The sequence below is a fragment of the Rhipicephalus sanguineus genome, chromosome 3, assembly GCF_013339695.2.
Source record: "Rhipicephalus sanguineus isolate Rsan-2018 chromosome 3, BIME_Rsan_1.4, whole genome shotgun sequence".
NCBI lineage: Eukaryota > Metazoa > Arthropoda > Arachnida > Ixodida > Ixodidae > Rhipicephalus > Rhipicephalus sanguineus.
In genome coordinates, this window is record NC_051178.1 from 198,093,071 (window position 1) to 198,112,357 (window position 19,287).

General features: G+C 45.3%; 1 protein-coding gene across 1 annotated transcript; it reads left to right on the forward strand.

Annotated features, from left to right (window-relative positions):
• Positions 1–1,072: 1,072 nt before the first annotated feature.
• On the forward strand, positions 1,073–13,968 carry LOC119388026 (uncharacterized). The gene is made up of 2 exons (XM_049414266.1): positions 1,073–1,120; positions 8,670–13,968. The coding sequence occupies exons 1-2, from the start codon at positions 1,073–1,075 to the stop codon at positions 13,935–13,937; spliced, it is 5,316 nt and encodes a 1,771-aa protein (XP_049270223.1). The 3' UTR covers positions 13,938–13,968.
• The last annotated feature ends 5,319 nt before the right edge of the window (positions 13,969–19,287 follow it).

Consider the following 19,287-nt stretch of genomic DNA (forward strand, 5'->3'; position numbering starts at 1 on the left):
CATACCTGCGTTGAGGAGACAGTGCTTTCCTATTACGACGCCCTTGATCGCGCACTAGTAGAAGTGTAGCGTGGTCATTAGCTATACTTCGCAAAACATTATGGTCGGGCACTCAACCGGAACATTAAAAGGTAGGAGGAGTGGACGTGTTGATGACGTTGCATCTTTGCTTGAAGGGAAACTAAAAAGAAAAACGATTTTTCCTGCATTAGCAAGTTACCCTCTCAATACGAAAGCACATACCTTGCCGCAAGTGTCATCCATCATTCCAACACGGATAACTTTACGAAGCCATAGAATGTTTGTTTTATTAACCCTATCTTGTTTTCCCACAACCTCATGTAAAGCCCTCGAGAAGTGGGCCTTTGAAGTATATTAAATAAAAACTCACAGAGTCCCTTACGCATTCACCTAAGCGTTCACCTAAGACGACTTGAAGGCGAAAGCCATCTTCTTTTTATTCTTAGTCGATGTATCGATCCTGCTCCGCCACCCTCCGAGAGCTTTCTGCACCTAACATGGTTTTGCACCACCTCCAGGATCGGAGGCACCTAACCTGGATTTGCGCTGCCTCCATAATCGGCCCACCTTTGAACAAGCTAGGATGTGATGTGATGACGTCGTAGCTTTGTGACGTCATGACGACGTCATAATGCCTTCATAAATTTTGGCAATCTGTGACGTCATATGATGATGTCATCACGTGATGATTTTTTTTTCATTGCTCGTGTTGTCCCCGACGCCGACGGTCGATTTTCGCGTTTGATGAGGCATCTAAGACTCGCCTTAAAATAAACTGCACGCGAGCGCATCGTACCGAACAAAGTCATCGCAGGGATCGACGCTTTCGTTCACCGTGGCTGCCAGCTCTTGCAGCAGGTCGGGACAGCAGCCGTCTGAAGCCGCCTGGGCGCCGGAGGTGTCCGCGGGTGCGCGCTCAGACAGCAGCGAGAACTTGGGCACCAAGAAGCGCAGCAGCAGCGCTGTGCCCAACACCACCGACACGCTGTAGGCGCACAGCGCGAAGCCCTGCTGACTTCGAGACGGAGTCGTCGACTGCCTGCCACCCGCCATGGCTGATGACAACGAAAACGAGGACTTTGATGACGATGATGGTAGAGTAGAGTAGAACAGATATTTGTATCCGTGGCACAAACCCACGCTGGGGGAATGGCCAAGCACCGGATAGTTTTAACGGAAATTTCTTAAATTGTAAGTTACATTTTGTCTATTACCAAATATGAAAGAAATAAAAATTAAACAAAAGTTCAATATACTAAGCATAGATCAATAGGAAGTTGAAGTTGAAGCGCTTTATTTTTTTTTCTTTACATAAGAAAAATACGAAGATAAGTAATATAATATATAAGACTGAGGAAGCAGCGGAGCTGGTGGGGTTGCCCTCCTCCTTTTCCTCATCCTCAACCTCACCTCTCTTTCCCACCCCTTTCTATACCATACTATACTGTACTGTACTATACTATACTATACCATACTATACTATACTATACTATACTATACTATACCATACCATACTATACTATACTATACTATACTATACTATACTATACTATACTATACTATACTATACTATACTATACGTGGCTATGCTTGCTCACTCTTTTTTCTCTATTTTTTGTCTATTTCTTTCTCCTTCTTTCTGTTTCTGTCTTTCTCTCTCTCTCTCTGCGCTTGTTCTCTCGCCCATTAGAGTTATTGCATCCCACGCCAGACAAATCGTCGCACGTGTTTTGGGAGGGAAGCAGAAGACGAAGAGGACGAAGAGAGCGCGTGCCGGTTCATGACGATGACCGTTTTCTGGTGGATATGGGTTTATGGGGGGTGGATATGGGTTTAATCAACCTGTGGACACAGCTTCTGCCCCATGAATCAGGGGAAGGACATTGAAGAGAAAACGATAATAGCGTTGATGATGATATTACACAATGGCACATACCCACTACAGCAAAGCGCACTAAAGAACAGCGAAAATACTTTCTCGTTGCATATTATTCTGAGATAATGGCGCAGCAGTGCATGTTCTGCACATTGTTTAGACCGCACCTGCTGCTCACACGAACTCTTCGCTACGATATTGAAAAATTATCCACTGTTTCCGCTTTCCAGTTTTCATTGACACGCGTAATTAAATCTATATAATTTTACAGAGCACTTCTCAACGCCTAAATTGGCTCGTACTGAAAAATATCTAGGTCATTTTATATTGAAGATGTAGATTCAGGTGAGTGGTCACGCGTGGACAGCGTCCACATGCGATGATTTCGGCTTCTAATTTCTCCAATGTGGTCGAAATACAGAACAAGCGAAGAGTTTATTTATTTATTTTTATTTATTTTTTATAGACGCTGCAGCCCTGTTTAGGGCTATGGCAGGAGTGTCACACAGTATAGAATTAATACCTGAAAGAATGAGCGTTGTTGCTGAAGCTAACGTTTCGACAGGTACAGCGAGTGCACAATATCGTGGGATATCTATCAGCTGAATGACACTTTTTGAGCTGCAACCGAAATCTATTACTGGGAATAGCAGGTGAAACAACTTGGCTGTTGTTCACCTATGAGAACTTCATTCGCCATGTATCCGGATCCAGCCTTATCACCGTGCACGCGCCAGCTGCATCGAATCCCAGCGTCGTCTACCCCCGACGTGCGAATATATAAAGCTGATCGCCACCCATGCCTGCCAACGCAGCTCTTCTATCCACGGCCTGGTGAGTGTTTCACCCCACAGCAGATTGCATACAATGTATGGATGTATCAGAAGGTGCCCGGGAACTGTACGGCTATATATCGCGTTCTCTATCTTTCTTTGTAAATGCAATGATCGCTAACCTGACCCAGCTCATTATGTATGCCAAGTCTGAACTTTGCTTTTGGGGTATGTAAACTTCCATCTCTATATATATATCGACTCGAGTCGAGTCGAAAAAACTCTATTGCAAGAGAATTCAGGACCTCCCAGGCCCCCTGGGTCCCTCTGTTGGTCGGTCTCATTCTCGCGGCTGGTTAAAGTGCGCATCCACTTTACCCGTGACCGTGAGCGGTACCTGTCATGGTAGCATGACGAACGCGCTGCTAAGCTCAAGAGCGCGGGTTCGATTCCCGTCCGAGGCGAATACGTTTCGATTGGGACGAAATGGAAAGCCGCTCATGTGCTTAGTTTTAGCTGCCGGTCGTTAAGGAACGCAAGGGGGTCCAAATTAGTCGGAAATCTCCAAACACGGCATGTATAACAATCCTACTTTGGTTTTGGCGCATAAAACAGTAGACCTTAACTGTAAATGTGAGTGGCCGGAGCCGCTCGAGTAGTTCACGACATTATGGGAGAAGAAAGAAACTTTTGGACATTTCGTGCAGTTTAGCTAACCAGACAAAGATGACAGGGCGCCTTTTGACAAATATAGGTCCACCTATCGAAACGTATGAGGCCCCTTCTCCGGTTCATATAATCAGTCCGAGACTTGAAGTTAAGGTTTTCTAGTGTTGACATCATTAAGCATTCGAACGCATATCTATCATCTTTGCAATATGCGCCGGCCTTTCGCTGGAGATGTTAAATAGCGGGGCGCCCCCCTGCCTTGAACATTATATTTGAACATGAGACATTGATAACATCAGCATTAAGCATTAGGTTTCACTGACACCGTTCAGCCCTCATTCTTCGATGCTCGGAGTCATAGAGAAACCACTTTGAATGAACGCTCAAGTCTTATTAGCGGTGCAGAGATCGAGCGCGCATGCAATGCTCACAACTGTTTACATATCTTTCTTTTATCCTTTCCAGACGATGAAGCTCCACTTCATCGCCCTGGTCGTTCTCGCCACAGCGACAAGACGTAAGTTTCACCGAGTTTTCTTCGAAAAACATTCCAAGTGTCGGCTGATGACCATGCTATGTAAACAATGACAACATATATACACAAATAACACGTACATTCACATACAAGCATAAATGTATGCGCAGATGAGTAATCCATAATGTTTCGTTCAGGTGCGTAGTCCTGAAAAACACCGGCAGCGCTTTAGTGCTGCGCATCGCACAGACGGTACTTTGACACGGGTTTAGGAGGTGCCGCAGCTCCAAGCTTAAGCCGCGTTGCAAATGTATCGCTGCGTAGAGAATCTGTTGCGCTGGGTAATACCGGGAACATTCACACAGGACGTGTTTTAAGTCCTCCCGAGCATTAAAAGTTGTGCACGTCGGAGAGTCCGACTGTCCAATGCTTGAAGTAGCTTGTGCAAGCAATCAACCAGGCTAAAATCTCCGGGACTACCATTAAGAATTGCTACCTATTTTTCTCTCTTCGAAAAATACACACCTCTGAAGCTTCCAGCAGAAGGTCATCGGCGTTATATTATTTTAATGTCTGGCAAGATATCATCGTGCTATTTACATTCTAACGCCAAAATTGAAGGGAAAAAAGACGGCTTCTTCAAGAGCCTGTTATGTACTAATATTATTAACAATGAATGACTAATGAGACAGAAAAGAAAAAACAAAAGTTTAAAAATGATTAGAAATGAGAGCTAATACAAATACGCATTGCTTAAGTGTGCCACTGCGAAGTTCAAAAAATGCAGCGTATATATTCTCGAAATCTTAGTAAGCTCATTTGTTATATCTTTTGTTGCCTAATCAGCAATAAAATAACACGACCAGTGCATTTAATAGTTTTGTTGTTTGCGTTCATAGTGCACTGATTACTTGTATCGCAGCAAACACAAAAACATTCGCTCCATGTTCTTCGTCTTGAATACTTTCGCAAAACTCCCTTCAGAATATGTTTCAATAGGAAGCTGTGTTGTACTTGGATCAATTAATAATTAATTAATGAGCCAGCTACTCTGATTATTTGCTTATGTGGACTGATGTGTACGAAGAGATAAATTCAGACTTTCGAAGCAAGACTTGCACGAGGCTTGCTAGGCTTGCTCATTGGCAATGGCGTTCTCGTGTGCTGCATGGTTTGCTGTATTGACGCAGCGGTCAGTCCGTGGTATGGGCTTTGTTCCATAACTCAGGCTATAAAACTGCCTGTTTTAAGTGATTGCTAAGCACCAAGCAATTTATTTAAGGTATTTCCCTGTGGTTTATTACAAATTCAGAGCGGTGAAAAGTTATATTTCGCAAGAAAAGTTGTCCTTGACTACGATAACGTTTCTGGAAATCTTGGTTACGAGCTAGATTAAGCCCTTAACGTGACGCAACCTAGCAATGTCGCTTTCCCCAGGGCGTTTTACACTCTATGAAAAAAAAAAAGAATAGTATGTGTTACCATTGCCGGTGAGCCCTGGCTTGCCATGTATAGGGCTCTCTTTAAAGAGACAAGTTGACTCTCTTTTGAGTCTCACGACTTTCCGACGAGAATATAATGATCTCCTAAGAGAATTCACGTGCCTCTTTAAAGAGAGCCATGTGCGCGCTCGATGCAGTATTTCATTCCTGCTGATTGCGTTCGGCTAGTTTCTAAGAAAAAAGAGAGTCATGTGAGTCTTTTTTGTGAGTCCTGACTTTCCCCGCATATGACTCTCTTTAAAGAGACACGTGAACTCTCTATGGAGATCATTATACTCTCGTCGGAGAGTCGTAGGACCCAAAGAGAGTTAACGTAACTCTTTAAAGAGAGTCATCTACGTGGCAAGTCAGGACTCACAAAAAATACTCACATGACTCTCTTTCTTTTTTCTTAGAATCTAGCCGAACACAATCAGCAGGAATGGCATGCTACATCGAGCGGTCAGTAGCGCCCTTAGAGCGGAGCAATGCACGAGGCTGAGACACTAGCAATAAAGTATTAGACAGTCTTCAAAGGCTTCTCTCAGTTGGAAACTTCAGAGATCGACCCTAACGGGCTGAGATGCGATAACCTAAGCACACACCGGAAGATCGGTAAATCTGCTCGATATACTCACCTCAGAAAATTAGGTAGAAAGAGATTATTTCTCAACAACAAGTTTCGCTGCGAACAACCTTGAAATAATGGAGAGACCGATATATGATGTGTCGCGATTTACAGGATAGAAATGTGTCGTTATCTCAATAAATTTATGTACTGTCCTTCTTTCATGCATATTGCCTGCTGCGGCCGCTGCAGTGTGCAATGCTGGGTAAGTTTTCAACTCTTGGCTGTGATATCTTTGTTCCTGTGTTAGCGTTAATTACTCCTAAGTCACTCATTATCGGCAAGTAAAGTTACTGGCGTTCTTCCTCTGCTGTCGCTCCTTTCTTCTCAGGAGGCGCAGTATCTTTGCTAAATGCTCGCCTTATCGCTTTCTCTCCCTCTATTGTGCATTCCTATAATGCTTCAAGCATGACGACCAAAGCGTGTCGTCGACCAATATCAAGCGATATGAAAAGAAGTTTGCTTAAGAACACTTTTAACAAAGGGTGAAATGGGTACAAGCGTACAAGTTAGAGAAAAGAACAATTGCCTTCGAAGAGGTGAACATGTTCTTTGAAAAAGACTGACTCTCAGTGGAAGATTACAAATCACGCAATTTGGTTTATTTTCATTTGCAAGCAGAAGTCTAAATATACCGACTTTCCCACCAATACTACGTCTGTATTATCTAAAATAAGAATAAGGAAACACTATTTATTTATTTATTTATTTATTTATTTATTTATTTATTTATTTATTTATTTATTTATTTATTTATTTATTTATTTATTTATTTATTTAAATACTCTCAATGCCATTTGCGGCGTTACAGAGAGGAGTGTTACGAGTTAGAGATGGCAGTTTTGAATGATGCATGATCAGAGTTACTGGCGATGGAGGCAGGAAGGTGGTTCCATTCGGATGAAGTCTTCGGCACGTAGGAGTGGAAGTACATGTTAGTATGGCAAAATGGCACATGAACTTTGAAGTTATGGTCGATGCGAGATGAAACGTAAGAAGGTGGCGAGAACAATGTGCGTTTTATTTCAGGATTCATGAAAAAAATTTTGTGGAAGAGACATAGGCGGGCCTGCTTCCTCCTGTTAGAAAGGGTAGGAAGGTCTAGAGAAGTTTTAATTGATGAGATACTAGCAGTACGGGAGTAATTAGCGACAATGAAACGAGCTGAACGATTTTGGATGGCTTCTAGTGCATTAACAAGTAAACAAGAATGAGGACCCCAGATTGATTAGGCGTACTCGAGTTTAGATCTGACTAGTGTTCTGTAAAGAAGTTTTAATCACATAATTGATATGACTATTCCATGTTAAATAGTTGTCTATGTGAACACCTAGGTATTTGTAAGTATTGACAGATGACAACTGAAAATTAGTAATTGAATAAACAGGGCTAGTGCAGTCAGTACATCCTCGAGAGATCCTCATTATTTTACATTTGTTAATATTCAGTTTCATTGACCAGAGTGAGCACCAAGATGTAATGTTGTCAAGATCAGGTTGAAGTAGTGATGAATCATGCGGGTTCGTTATTATGCGGTAAATGACACAATCGTCGGCAAATAGCCTGATTGTTGATGTAATGCTGGATGGAAGATCATTAATATAAATTAGAAAGAGTAAGGGTTCAAGGACAGAACCTTGTGGCACACCAGATGTTACGGAACAATTGCGTGAGTTATGACCGTTAGGTGTTACATGTTGGGTTCTGTTAGACAAAAGAATTCAATCCATCGTAATATGTTTGAGTCAATATTTATCATGCTTAGTTTTAGTAGAAGTAAACGGTGAGAAACGGTGTCAAAAGCTTTTTAAAAATCAAGGAAAATACAATCGATAATGGAGCCAGTGTCAGATGCTGAAAATAAGTCGTTGGTGAAGAGTAGTAGTTGGGTTTCGCATGAGTAGTGTTTCCTAAAACCATGCGGACTGTTATGAAAGAAGTTATTTTCTTCGAGAAATATAATTAGGTTAGAATAGATGATGTGTTCGAGAAGCTTACATGGAATACTAGTCAAAGTAATGGGCCTGTAATTAGAAGGATTAGATGAGTCACCTTGTTTAGGCACAGCAACCACCTTCCCCGCCTTCCAATCACTGGGCAATGAGGCATTTTGTAATGACTGTGAAAAGAGCTGTGAAAAAATGACTGAACAATAAATGGCAGTTTGTTTGAGAAATTGGGGAGCGATTCCATCTATGCCAGGTGCTGACGCTTTCATTTTTAGTATGAGGTGAAAAAGTCCCAATTGATTAATGATGATTGGTTCCATTCGGGGATATCCATAATCGGCTTGAATTGGTAAATGATTGGAGTTGTCAGTAGAAAATGCGTTTTTAAATACATCTTGCAAAGCTCCGCAGCACCTGTCACTTGCCATCGACAAATCAAGTTCGTCACAAAGATCGATGTTCTTATTTTTCGGACCATTATATTCTTTTATATACTGTTTGTCTTAGCTTACGCCACGCTACCTTAAACATTTGAAACCGCGCTGCCACATTCTTTGCATCAATGAGATTTCGACGACTTAATTTAGACTAATTTCCTGTCATACGGCTTTTTTACAAAAGCCGTGCAAAAGTGCAGGCACAGGACTTTCAATGTGCTCTATGTTTCATTAATTCAGCACTGCCCAGAAGATAAACTACAATGCGTCTTAGGGATTCGCTGAATACAAACACATACTAACGCAATCGCATGGTTTTGCTAATACAAATAATATCGTGACAATGGCCACTCTACTGAGAAATACCCTAAAATATTTATTACGTCCCCAAGGTCACTGCGGCTGCACGAGAGACAAGCCACTGAAGTTGAGGCTTACATCGTGGATACGCTCAAGGACATTGGAAGAACACTAAAGGACCAGTTCCTAGTTATCGGCAGCCAGATGCAGAACAAGACTCAAGAACTGAAAGAAACTGCTGGAGTTCATGCCCAGCAGATTAAAGAACAACTCAAGGTTCTCGGTGAACAGCTGAAGATTGCCCGTGATGCTCTTGCTAAGAAGCTTTTCGAGCTCTTCGTCCCTGCAACGTACTCGGACTCCAATGTAAACGTCTTCCAAATTCTATCTTCCCTCTCCAGCCTGCGAGAGAGGCTTCAGAAGCTCCTTACCGAAGTTCAGTCGGCTACAGGCGAGAAGTGGGAAAAGCTGAAAGGGCTCATCCAAGAGTTGCGTAGCGAGATCAGACTAAAGGTGCAAGAGCTTCTCCATGGTTCAAGTGCTCCCGCCGCTTACACTGCCATCGATACCTCGGCTGATGACGATTATGAGGCTTACATCGTGGACACGCTCAAGGACATTGGAAGAACACTAAAGGACCAGTTCCTAGTTATCGGCAGCCAGATACAGAACAAGACTCAAGAACTGAAAGAAATCGCTGGAGTTCACGCCCAGGAGATTAAAGAGCAACTCAACGTTCTCGCTGAAAAGCTGAACATTGCACGTGATGCTCTTGCTAAGAAGCTTTTCGAGCTCTTCTTCCCTGCAACGTACTCGGACTCCAATGCAAACGTCTTCCAAATTCTATCTTCCCTCTCCGGCCTGCGAGAGAGGCTTCAGAAGTTCCTTACCGAAGTTCAGTCGGCTACAGGCGAGAAGTGGGAAAAGCTGAAAGGGCTCATCCAAGAGTTGCGTAGCGAGATCAGACTAAAGGTGCAAGAGCTTCTCCATGGTTCAAGTGCTCCCGCCGCTTACACTGCTATCGATACCTCGGCTGATGACGATTATGAGGCTTACATCGTGGACACGCTCAAGGACATTGGAAGAACACTAAAGGACCAGTTCCTAGTTATCGGCAGCCAGATACAGAACAAGACTCAAGAACTGAAAGAAACTGCTGGAGTTCATGCCCAGCAGATTAAAGAACAACTCAAGGTTCTCGGTGAACAGCTGAAGATTGCCCGTGATGCTCTTGCTAAGAAGCTTTTCGAGCTCTTCGTCCCTGCAACGTACTCGGACTCCAATGTAAACGTCTTCCAAATTCTATCTTCCCTCTCCAGCCTGCGAGAGAGGCTTCAGAAGTTCCTTACCGAAGTTCAGTCGGCTACAGGCGAGAAGTGGGAAAAGCTGAAAGGGCTCATCCAAGAGTTGCGTAGCGAGATCAGACTAAAGGTGCAAGAGCTTCTCCATGGTTCAAGTGCTCCCGCCGCTTACACTGCCATCGATACCTCGGCTGATGACGATTATGAGGCTTACATCGTGGACACGCTCAAGGACATTAGAAGAACACTAAAGGACCAGTTCCTAGTTATCGGCAACCAGATACAGAACAAGACTCAAGAACTGAAAGAAACTGCTGGAGTTCATGCCCAGCAGATTAAAGAACAACTCAACGTTCTCGCTGAAAAGCTGAACATTGCACGTGATGCTCTTGCTAAGAAGCTTTTCGAGCTCTTCTTCCCTGCAACGTACTCGGACTCCAATGCAAACGTCTTCCAAATTCTATCTTCCCTCTCCGGCCTGCGAGAGAGGCTTCAGAAGTTCCTTACCGAAGTTCAGTCGGCTACAGGCGAGAAGTGGGAAAAGCTGAAAGGGCTCATCCAAGAGTTGCGTAGCGAGATCAGACTAAAGGTGCAAGAGCTTCTCCATGGTTCAAGTGCTCCCGCCGCTTACACTGCCATCGATACCTCGGCTGATGACGATTATGAGGCTTACATCGTGGACACGCTCAAGGACATTGGAAGAACACTAAAGGACCAGTTCCTAGTTATCGGCAGCCAGATACAGAACAAGACTCAAGAACTGAAAGAAACTGCTGGAGTTCATGCCCAGCAAATTAAAGAACAACTCAAGGTTCTCGGTGAACAGCTGAAGATTGCCCGTGATGCTCTTGCTAAGAAGCTTTTCGAGCTCTTCGTCCCTGCAACGTACTCGGACTCCAATGTAAACGTCTTCCAAATTCTATCTTCCCTCTCCAGCCTGCGAGAGAGGCTTCAGAAGTTCCTTACCGAAGTTCAGTCGGCTACAGGCGAGAAGTGGGAAAAGCTGAAAGGGCTCATCCAAGAGTTGCGTAGCGAGATCAGACTAAAGGTGCAAGAGCTTCTCCATGGTTCAAGTGCTCCCGCCGCTTACACTGCCATCGATACCTCGGCTGATGACGATTATGAGGCTTACATCGTGGACACGCTCAAGGACATTAGAAGAACACTAAAGGACCAGTTCCTAGTTATCGGCAACCAGATACAGAACAAGACTCAAGAACTGAAAGAAACTGCTGGAGTTCATGCCCAGCAGATTAAAGAACAACTCAAGGTTCTCGGTGAACAGCTGAAGATTGCCCGTGATGCTCTTGCTAAGAAGCTTTTCGAGCTCTTCGTCCCTGCAACGTACTCGGACTCCAATGTAAACGTCTTCCAAATTCTATCTTCCCTCTCCAGCCTGCGAGAGAGGCTTCAGAAGTTCCTTACCGAAGTTCAGTCGGCTACAGGCGAGAAGTGGGAAAAGCTGAAAGGGCTCATCCAAGAGTTGCGTAGCGAGATCAGACTAAAGGTGCAAGAGCTTCTCCATGGTTCAAGTGCTCCCGCCGCTTACACTGCCATCGATACCTCGGCTGATGACGATTATGAGGCTTACATCGTGGACACGCTCAAGGACATTGGAAGAACACTAAAGGACCAGTTCCTAGATATCGGCAGCCAGATACAGAACAAGACTCAAGAACTGAAAGAAACCGCTGGAGTTCATGCCCAGCAGATTAAAGAACAACTCAAGGTTCTCGGTGAACAGCTGAAGATTGCCCGTGATGCTCTTGCTAAGAAGCTTTTCGAGCTCTTCGTCCCTGCAACGTACTCGGACTCCAATGTAAACGTCTTCCAAATTCTATCTTCCCTCTCCAGCCTGCGAGAGAGGCTTCAGAAGTTCCTTACCGAAGTTCAGTCGGCTACAGGCGAGAAGTGGGAAAAGCTGAAAGGGCTCATCCAAGAGTTGCGTAGCGAGATCAGACTAAAGGTGCAAGAGCTTCTCCATGGTTCAAGTGCTCCCGCCGCTTACACTGCTATCGATACCTTGGCTGATGACGACTATGAGGCTTACATCGTGGACACGCTCAAGGACATTGGAAGAACACTAAAGGACCAGTTCCTAGTTATCGGCAGCCAGATACAGAAAAAGACTCAAGAACTGAAAGAAACCGCTGGAGTTCATGCCCAGCAGATTAAAGAGCAACTCAAGGTTCTCGGTGAACAGCTGAAGATTGCCCGTGATGCTCTTGCTAAGAAGCTTTTCAAGCTCTTCGTCCCTGCAACGTACTCGGACTCCAATGTAAACGTCCTCCAAATTCTATCTTCCCTCTCCAGCCTGCGAGAGATGCTTCAGAAGTTCCTTACCGAAGTTCAGTCGGCTACAGGCGAGAAGTGGGAAAAGCTGAAAGGGCTCATCCAAGAGTTGCGTAGCGAGATCAGACTAAAGGTGCAAGAGCTTCTCCATGGTTCAAGTGCTCCCGCCGCTTACACTGCTATCGATACCTTGGCTGATGACGACTATGAGGCTTATATCGTGGACACGCTCAAGGACATTGGAAGAACACTAAAGGACCAGTTCCTAGTTATCGGCAGCCAGATACAGAAAAAGACTCAAGAACTGAAAGAAACCGCTGGAGTTCATGCCCAGCAGATTAAAGAGCAACTCAAGGTTCTCGGTGAACAGCTGAAGATTGCCCGTGATGCTCTTGCTAAGAAGCTTTTCGAGCTCTTCGTCCCTGCAACGTACTCGGACTCCAATGTAAACGTCCTCCAAATTCTATCTTCCCTCTCCAGCCTGCGAGAGAGGCTTCAGAAGTTCCTTACCGAAGTTCAGTCGGCTACAGGCGAGAAGTGGGAAAAGCTGAAAGGGCTCATCCAAGAGCTGCGTAGCGAGATCAGAGAGAAAGTTCAAGAACTTCTTAGTATGAAAACAAATGACCCAGCAAGGAGTGACAATACCCAAGGCAAAGTACGGAGGAGCTCTCCCTTGGCAGAAAGGACGCTCTCTTTGGCGACAAGAATGTTCTCTCTAAGATGGCGTTTGGCTGTTCTGCTGAAGGAACTAGATGAGGGAGAGGATAAGTTCGATGACGTTAAGACTAAGATTGAACGCCTGCGTAAGGAAATCAGGTATCAAGTTAGTCTATATTTTAATCGCACCAAAACCCAACCAGCTTTGTACGACGTAATCGATGATGTCCACGAAGGTTACCTTACCAATGCGCTAAAAGACGTTGCTGTTACGTTGAAAGAGAAGTTTCTTGTCCTTGGAGAAAAGATCAAGGCCAAGCTCGCTGAGCTTAAGGTAGCTGTTGGCGAGCATGCAGTTTTGATCCAGGCGCAGCTAAAAGACCTTTATGCGCAGCTTCAACGCGCTAGGGACGATCTAAAGAGGCAGCTTTTCGAACTTTTCCGGCCAGCATCATATGCATCATTTGAAGATAACGCCGTTAGAATTTACGAGAAATTGAATGTAATTCGGCAAAAGCTTCTAAAGTTTCTTGAAGAAGTTAAAACCATTACTGGGGAGAAATGGGAGCACACAAAGGAGGTTATCGCTGAGTTACGCGAAGAGATACGGCAAAAGGTGCGTGAGCTGCTCGTGGGAAGAACAGGTGTTGTCATGTACGCGGCCGAAGACAGTGTCCCCAGTGCAACCGTGATAGACACGCTTAAGGAAACAGCCAGGACGTTAAAAGAGAAGTTTCAAACGCTTGGTCGAAAAATACACGCTAAGGTTGTCGAGCTCCGAGACGCTGTTGGGGAGCACGCTGTTCTTATCAAGCAGCAGCTAGAATCTCTGAAGTCGCAGTTTAACAAGGCCCATAGTGAACTCATGAAGAAGCTCTTCTCTCTGTTCAGACCTGCCCAATATGCCACTGTCAAAGAAGCACCTGAAGAAGAAAGGCGCCTCTCGCTGCTGAAACAGAAACTGGACCGCCTCCTTTCCAGAACTGCCGCCTCTCCTCCAGAAGAATGGTCTACCTCGGAAGACGCCATTGCCGAATTGCGTCAGGAGATTGAAGAATTTGTCAAGAAGTACCAGTAGGTAGCACTGAATGAAGGACATACACTCTCTTTTCTACTTTTTCAGGCGGATCGTAGAATTTCACTTTCGATTATTATGAGTTCAATAAAGTTTTTTTTTTTCAAGAAGGACACCGTGTTTTGATATGCTCAATAACGTGGGATAATTGCGTGCTTTGAGCATGCCCCATGTATCCACACCGAAAAATGCAATGACGAGTTGATCATGACTCTGTTGCATATAAAAATTGGCAGGTATGCCCGAATGCGAAGCGTTCGAAGCAATATCAAGGTTTAGCGATGCGCTAAAAGCGTTTCAGATTGCTGCTGTGATGAGATGCAGTGTCTGCATCGCCAGTTCTGTTGCAGACGTTGCATCAATGCTAGAGAACAGCTCCGGCGGAGCTCACTGAGCGGAGCTCGACAAGTTATGATGAGAATGTTGTTGATGATGGCGCATTAATTCGCACCTTTAAAAGATACGATTTTCTTTTCGTGTGCCGCCGCCTAGAGATGGCGCCGCGTGCACACGTCGCTAAATCCTGGTCATGATAATTGTACTTGCTCCGCGCGAAATATCATGCTGTAAAGGGGCTTGCTGAAGAAATCCAGCTAATCATGCGTAGCATGAAGCACGATATTTACGTTATCGCAATGATTAGGCATCTATTTCAAGTTAGCTTTCGAGGAGACGTAAAGTACGTTATGCTTCTCGTAACTGTTATATATAGAGTCCAACCAAGCACCGCATTCTACGTCAAAATTCAAAGTTCACAGCTCGTTAGAAATGGATGTGTTAGTAGCAACTTGATGAGGGCCAGTTGATTTGTATTTCCAAGTGGGGCTGAAACAGCGATAGCAGAACAGGAGCGTGCGTTTGCTTTTCACGATTTATAGCCTTATACACGATTAATTTAGCGTGCAGTTTGACCTGAAACGCGAGCACGCGGTGCGTGCCTACCTCGCTGGGAAAGCCCCATTTTGACTCGTCTTACGAGTATCGATAACCATCCAAGTGACATCTTGACAACTAGAACTATCATTGAAAAGTCACGCAGTTTCTTTTAATCTTGAAAATTAGATATGAGTGGTAAGAAATTACTGGCGGTGTCTAAAAGAGCCATTATACAAGAGCCATTTGGTCTTGTTTTCAATTAGTGACTGATTGTTGGTACAACCGTGTACGCGTGCGCAGCGTTTTCCATTAGGGGGGTGGGGGAGCGAAGTTTCACCGCAGCGCCCCCCCCCCCCCTTATTCGCCACCCCCCCCCCTGAATCTTCATTTTCGCAATGGATGCAAAAATGAAGATTGCGCGATGAGGTGCATCTGACAACGGCCTGCCTTTGGTCCCCGCCTTTCTAGAGATAAAGGTGGGACGTAAACAGTTATTGTAATGTAACACAAGGTGTCCTCTGCCGTCGTTACTGTCCAAAACATCCGTGGCCATAACCCTACACTCTAAACAATGACAGGAGAGGTCCACCTGAGTAAAGGTATGGGGCAGACTTGGCGCCACCCTAAGATGATCGGGGGAGAGGGACACACCCTTCCGCCCCCATGGGTACACCTTGAAGACAGGAAGCTGCAGGGCACCTTCACTCAGCCGACGGCCGCTTCACAAAGACAGAACCGCGATTGCGTGACGTTAACGTAGGAGGAAATCTGCCTAACGCGCTGTGCCCGTGAATACATTGCATCGCACCGCACCCCTGTTGGAAGTGAGGAGAGTGAAGGACTTGAGGTCGCTTAGGAGGCGAGGTGTCACTCATGTGGGTGTTGGAAAAGGTCGTGTCTTCAGCGGTAGTTCAATCGCTATAAAGTGCAGCGGGAGTCGCGTGAGCGCCCCTTATCGTCTTTCATGTCCCATTGTCATCTTATCGGCTTGTTTTGCGGGACAAGGTGCAAACAAGCAGCGCCACTTCAGAGGCACTCGACGACAGAACACGGCGCCCGCGTACAGACGCGACTCCGACTGGCCGGCCGGAGCCTACACATCGGCGTGTTCGAGTGTCCACCGGCCGCCATCGTTATCAGGCCGATCTCAAGCACACGCGATTAACTGGCCGCAAGGTTTTGTTGTTGCACTCTTATGGCATCACGCAAGCCATTGCAACGAAACGAGGCCTAGCGCGTACAACCATGCATAGTCTTGCCGCCGAAGGGTGACACATGCCGCAATCTGTTTTTGTTTGTTCTTTTCCCTCACACCGCGGGTAACGAAGTCCGGTTTAACATACTTAGGACAGGCCAATCCTCGAATATGTCATTAGTAGTTGACTTAAAAATTCGCAAGAAAGCAACACTAAAACTCACAGGGCCCCATATGCATTCACTTAAGACGACTCGAAGGCGAATGCCATATTCTTTTTCTTCTCAGTCGATGTATTTATAGTTACTGTATATGCTCCCTACGGGAACAGAGTTGCGCATAGGTCCGTCATTATGTGAAATGGCCGCGCAGTGAAGCCACTCGCCGCGCGCGCAGGAGAGAAATACGGCGCGATGTTCCGGCGCGGGCGACATGCCTCAGATTCATTCGCACGCGCTGGGCAAGATTGCACTTTTGCAATCTTGCTGGTGTATATGGCTATAGGTTCTAGAGTATCGCGTGCAAAACGACGCGTACAACAGCAACTTTACAGCGTCCGGCCGATACCGGGGGCAGTACAGGGCGAAGAGCAGTGGCTTATACGCACAACAAAATATGAATTAAGTGAACCAAGCGAGAATTAAAGTGAATCGAAGGCCGTTTAAGTGGACTAAAGGTGACGAGAGTTGATTAAATGCGATTAAGCGATTGAAATGTTAAATTGATTCAAAGGTTCTCTGAGTGAACCGAAGGTATAATGCATTTAGTGAAGCTGTACATGGCTAGGCTGTGAACCAAAGTGCGTCCGTTTATCGATTCGCTTGCCCAAAGAATATTACAGCGGAGGCCGATCCCGCCACCACAGCTTTCTCACGCATGCTACGATCGAACAACTCAAAAGTTCACTTGCTACCTTGCAACGAAAAATGGTGCGATTATTTTCCGCATGCTCGCGACCTTTTCTCGCCTGGCCGGAAGGCACGAACTATTTCTCATTAAGGGCGTTTGAAACTTCACGCACGTATGCTCGACAAATATGAACTAAGGGAAGCAAGCGAGAATTAAAGTGAATCGAAGACCCATTAAGTGGACTAAAGGTGACGGAGTTCATTTTGGCCGCCTAAGCCAGCTGATCAGTGACCGTCGCCAGAAGACCACTGCGCGTGCGGTCACGCTGGCGACCGCTGACAAAGTTGCATTTGTCATTAACCATCATTCGCACCTGCTTCACTGTTCGAAAAAGCAATGACGATGGAAGTGACGGAAACAAGTCGGCGCGGGAGTCGCGCCGTCGTGTCCGTAAAGTTGGCTTCGCCGCGGCAAAATTGAACATTTGACGTCATTTTGCACCATGTGGCGGCGCTCGCCGACTAGCGGCTCGAGCGGCGCAAGGAAAAGGTATGCGCAACTCTGCTACCTGCGGTGACATGTACTTACAGGGACACTAGATGCATTGATCCTGCCCCGCCACCCTTCGAAAGCTTTCTGCACCTAACGCGGTTTTGCACTGCCTCCAAGATCGGAGGCACCTCACCTGGTTTTGCATTGCCTTCGTGATCGGACCACTTTTGACCAAGCTACGATGTCATGTGATGACGTCATCATATGACGTTACTTCAAGTGACGTCAGACGTCACAAATTTTGGCGCTCTGTGACGTCATCGTGACGTCATCACGTGATGATGATTTTTTCCATCACTCGTCCCCGACGCCACTGACGCGGGACGCCGACGGTCAAATTTCGCGTTTGATGAGGCATGTAGGGGCAGCAGATGTTTTGGGCCCCAAAAATCTTCGCGTGTGCTGGCTTTGGGTCGCGCAGGAGTTGCGAGTTTTGAAATAGCTACGGTTAACAATGATTAGAATCTTAAACAGGAATTGCCTTCCGCATACGTATCATTTCAAAAGTTTATCGAATAAATTCGATAGTGACGGCCATCAGTTATGTGCCTGTGTTGTGTATGAAGTGAACACAGACACATAATTGATGAGGGCCATCAATTATCAATGAGGGCCATCAATTATGTGTCTGTGTTCACTTCAAACACAACACAGGCACATAACTGATGGCCCTCATTTAATACAAATATACACAACAAATATTATGCCTTAAGGGCAAGTCTATGTCGCAAATTAAAAAAAAAGTTATGCGCCTCTAACTTGCTGTCAACAATCAAGGCAAAATCCAACTTCGAGCGAGCGAGCCACTTGAGAACTACTATCTCTCAAATCGACAACCAATCTCAAAGACTGCGGCGATCTATCCGTCAACCTTTGTTGTATGCGTGAGATGGGTGAAAGCGATAGCCTACACCAGCATTTATAAGTTAAAAATGCTGTCACTTGGAAATCAGGAAAGTTTGGTTCTAAGTGAGAGACGTCGCTTGGATGGTTTCATTGATACAAAGCTTTTGGCGCAAGCGTTGGGGCTCCGAAAAATACCGTGCCAGTCGCGAAAGCCCCATGACGTCAGCGTCTCGCGCATTAGTGTCGACGCTTGTTTTTTTTCATGAGGAGGGGGGGGGGATAGGCGGTGGAAGGGAGGTCTCATGGCGTTTAGATATTATAATCTGAAACTTTCTCATGCATAAATAACATGTCATTAGCAACAAGATCGGAAAGTTAACCTTATCGTCTCATCCCTTGTGCGTCACGAAAAACCCACTCGCCGGATATCTCACATTGTCCGATAGGAACTAGAAGCCCCTGTAAGAGAAGGTAATAGAAAGCATCTATGTCAGTCGACATAATGGAAGGTTAAGAACATGGAATGCAGCAAAATCTTGCGTCAATGTACTTTCCGTTGGATTACTTGCGAAGGACCAGTATCGGAAACCGGCAAGAGTAGGTTTGTTCTTTATTTTCATTCGGCCGCTTTCGTCGACGTGTTTGCCGTTTATTACTCCAGTAAGATGGCGCATATTCTGTGCTTTAAACAAACTTCTAGTTCCGTAATTCATCCTCATACGTTAATGATAATAATAATAATAATAATAATAATAATAATAATAATAATAATAATAATAATAATAATAATAATAATAATAATAATAATAATAATCTCAGGCAATGGCGTAAATCATGGAGGGGTCAGGGGGGAGGCGGGTGCTGACCCTCCTCGTGTTCAGGCCGTAGGGGGGGGGGGACACTTCTTGAAAGTGTCCCCCCTTGAAATTTATCTTTCACACGTGCTATGTGAATTTCTTGACAGTTAAGGATAGCGCACTCTCCGTAATATCAACTCTGCAATCTGAAGGCCCTTCCAATGAGCAGAAAAGAAGT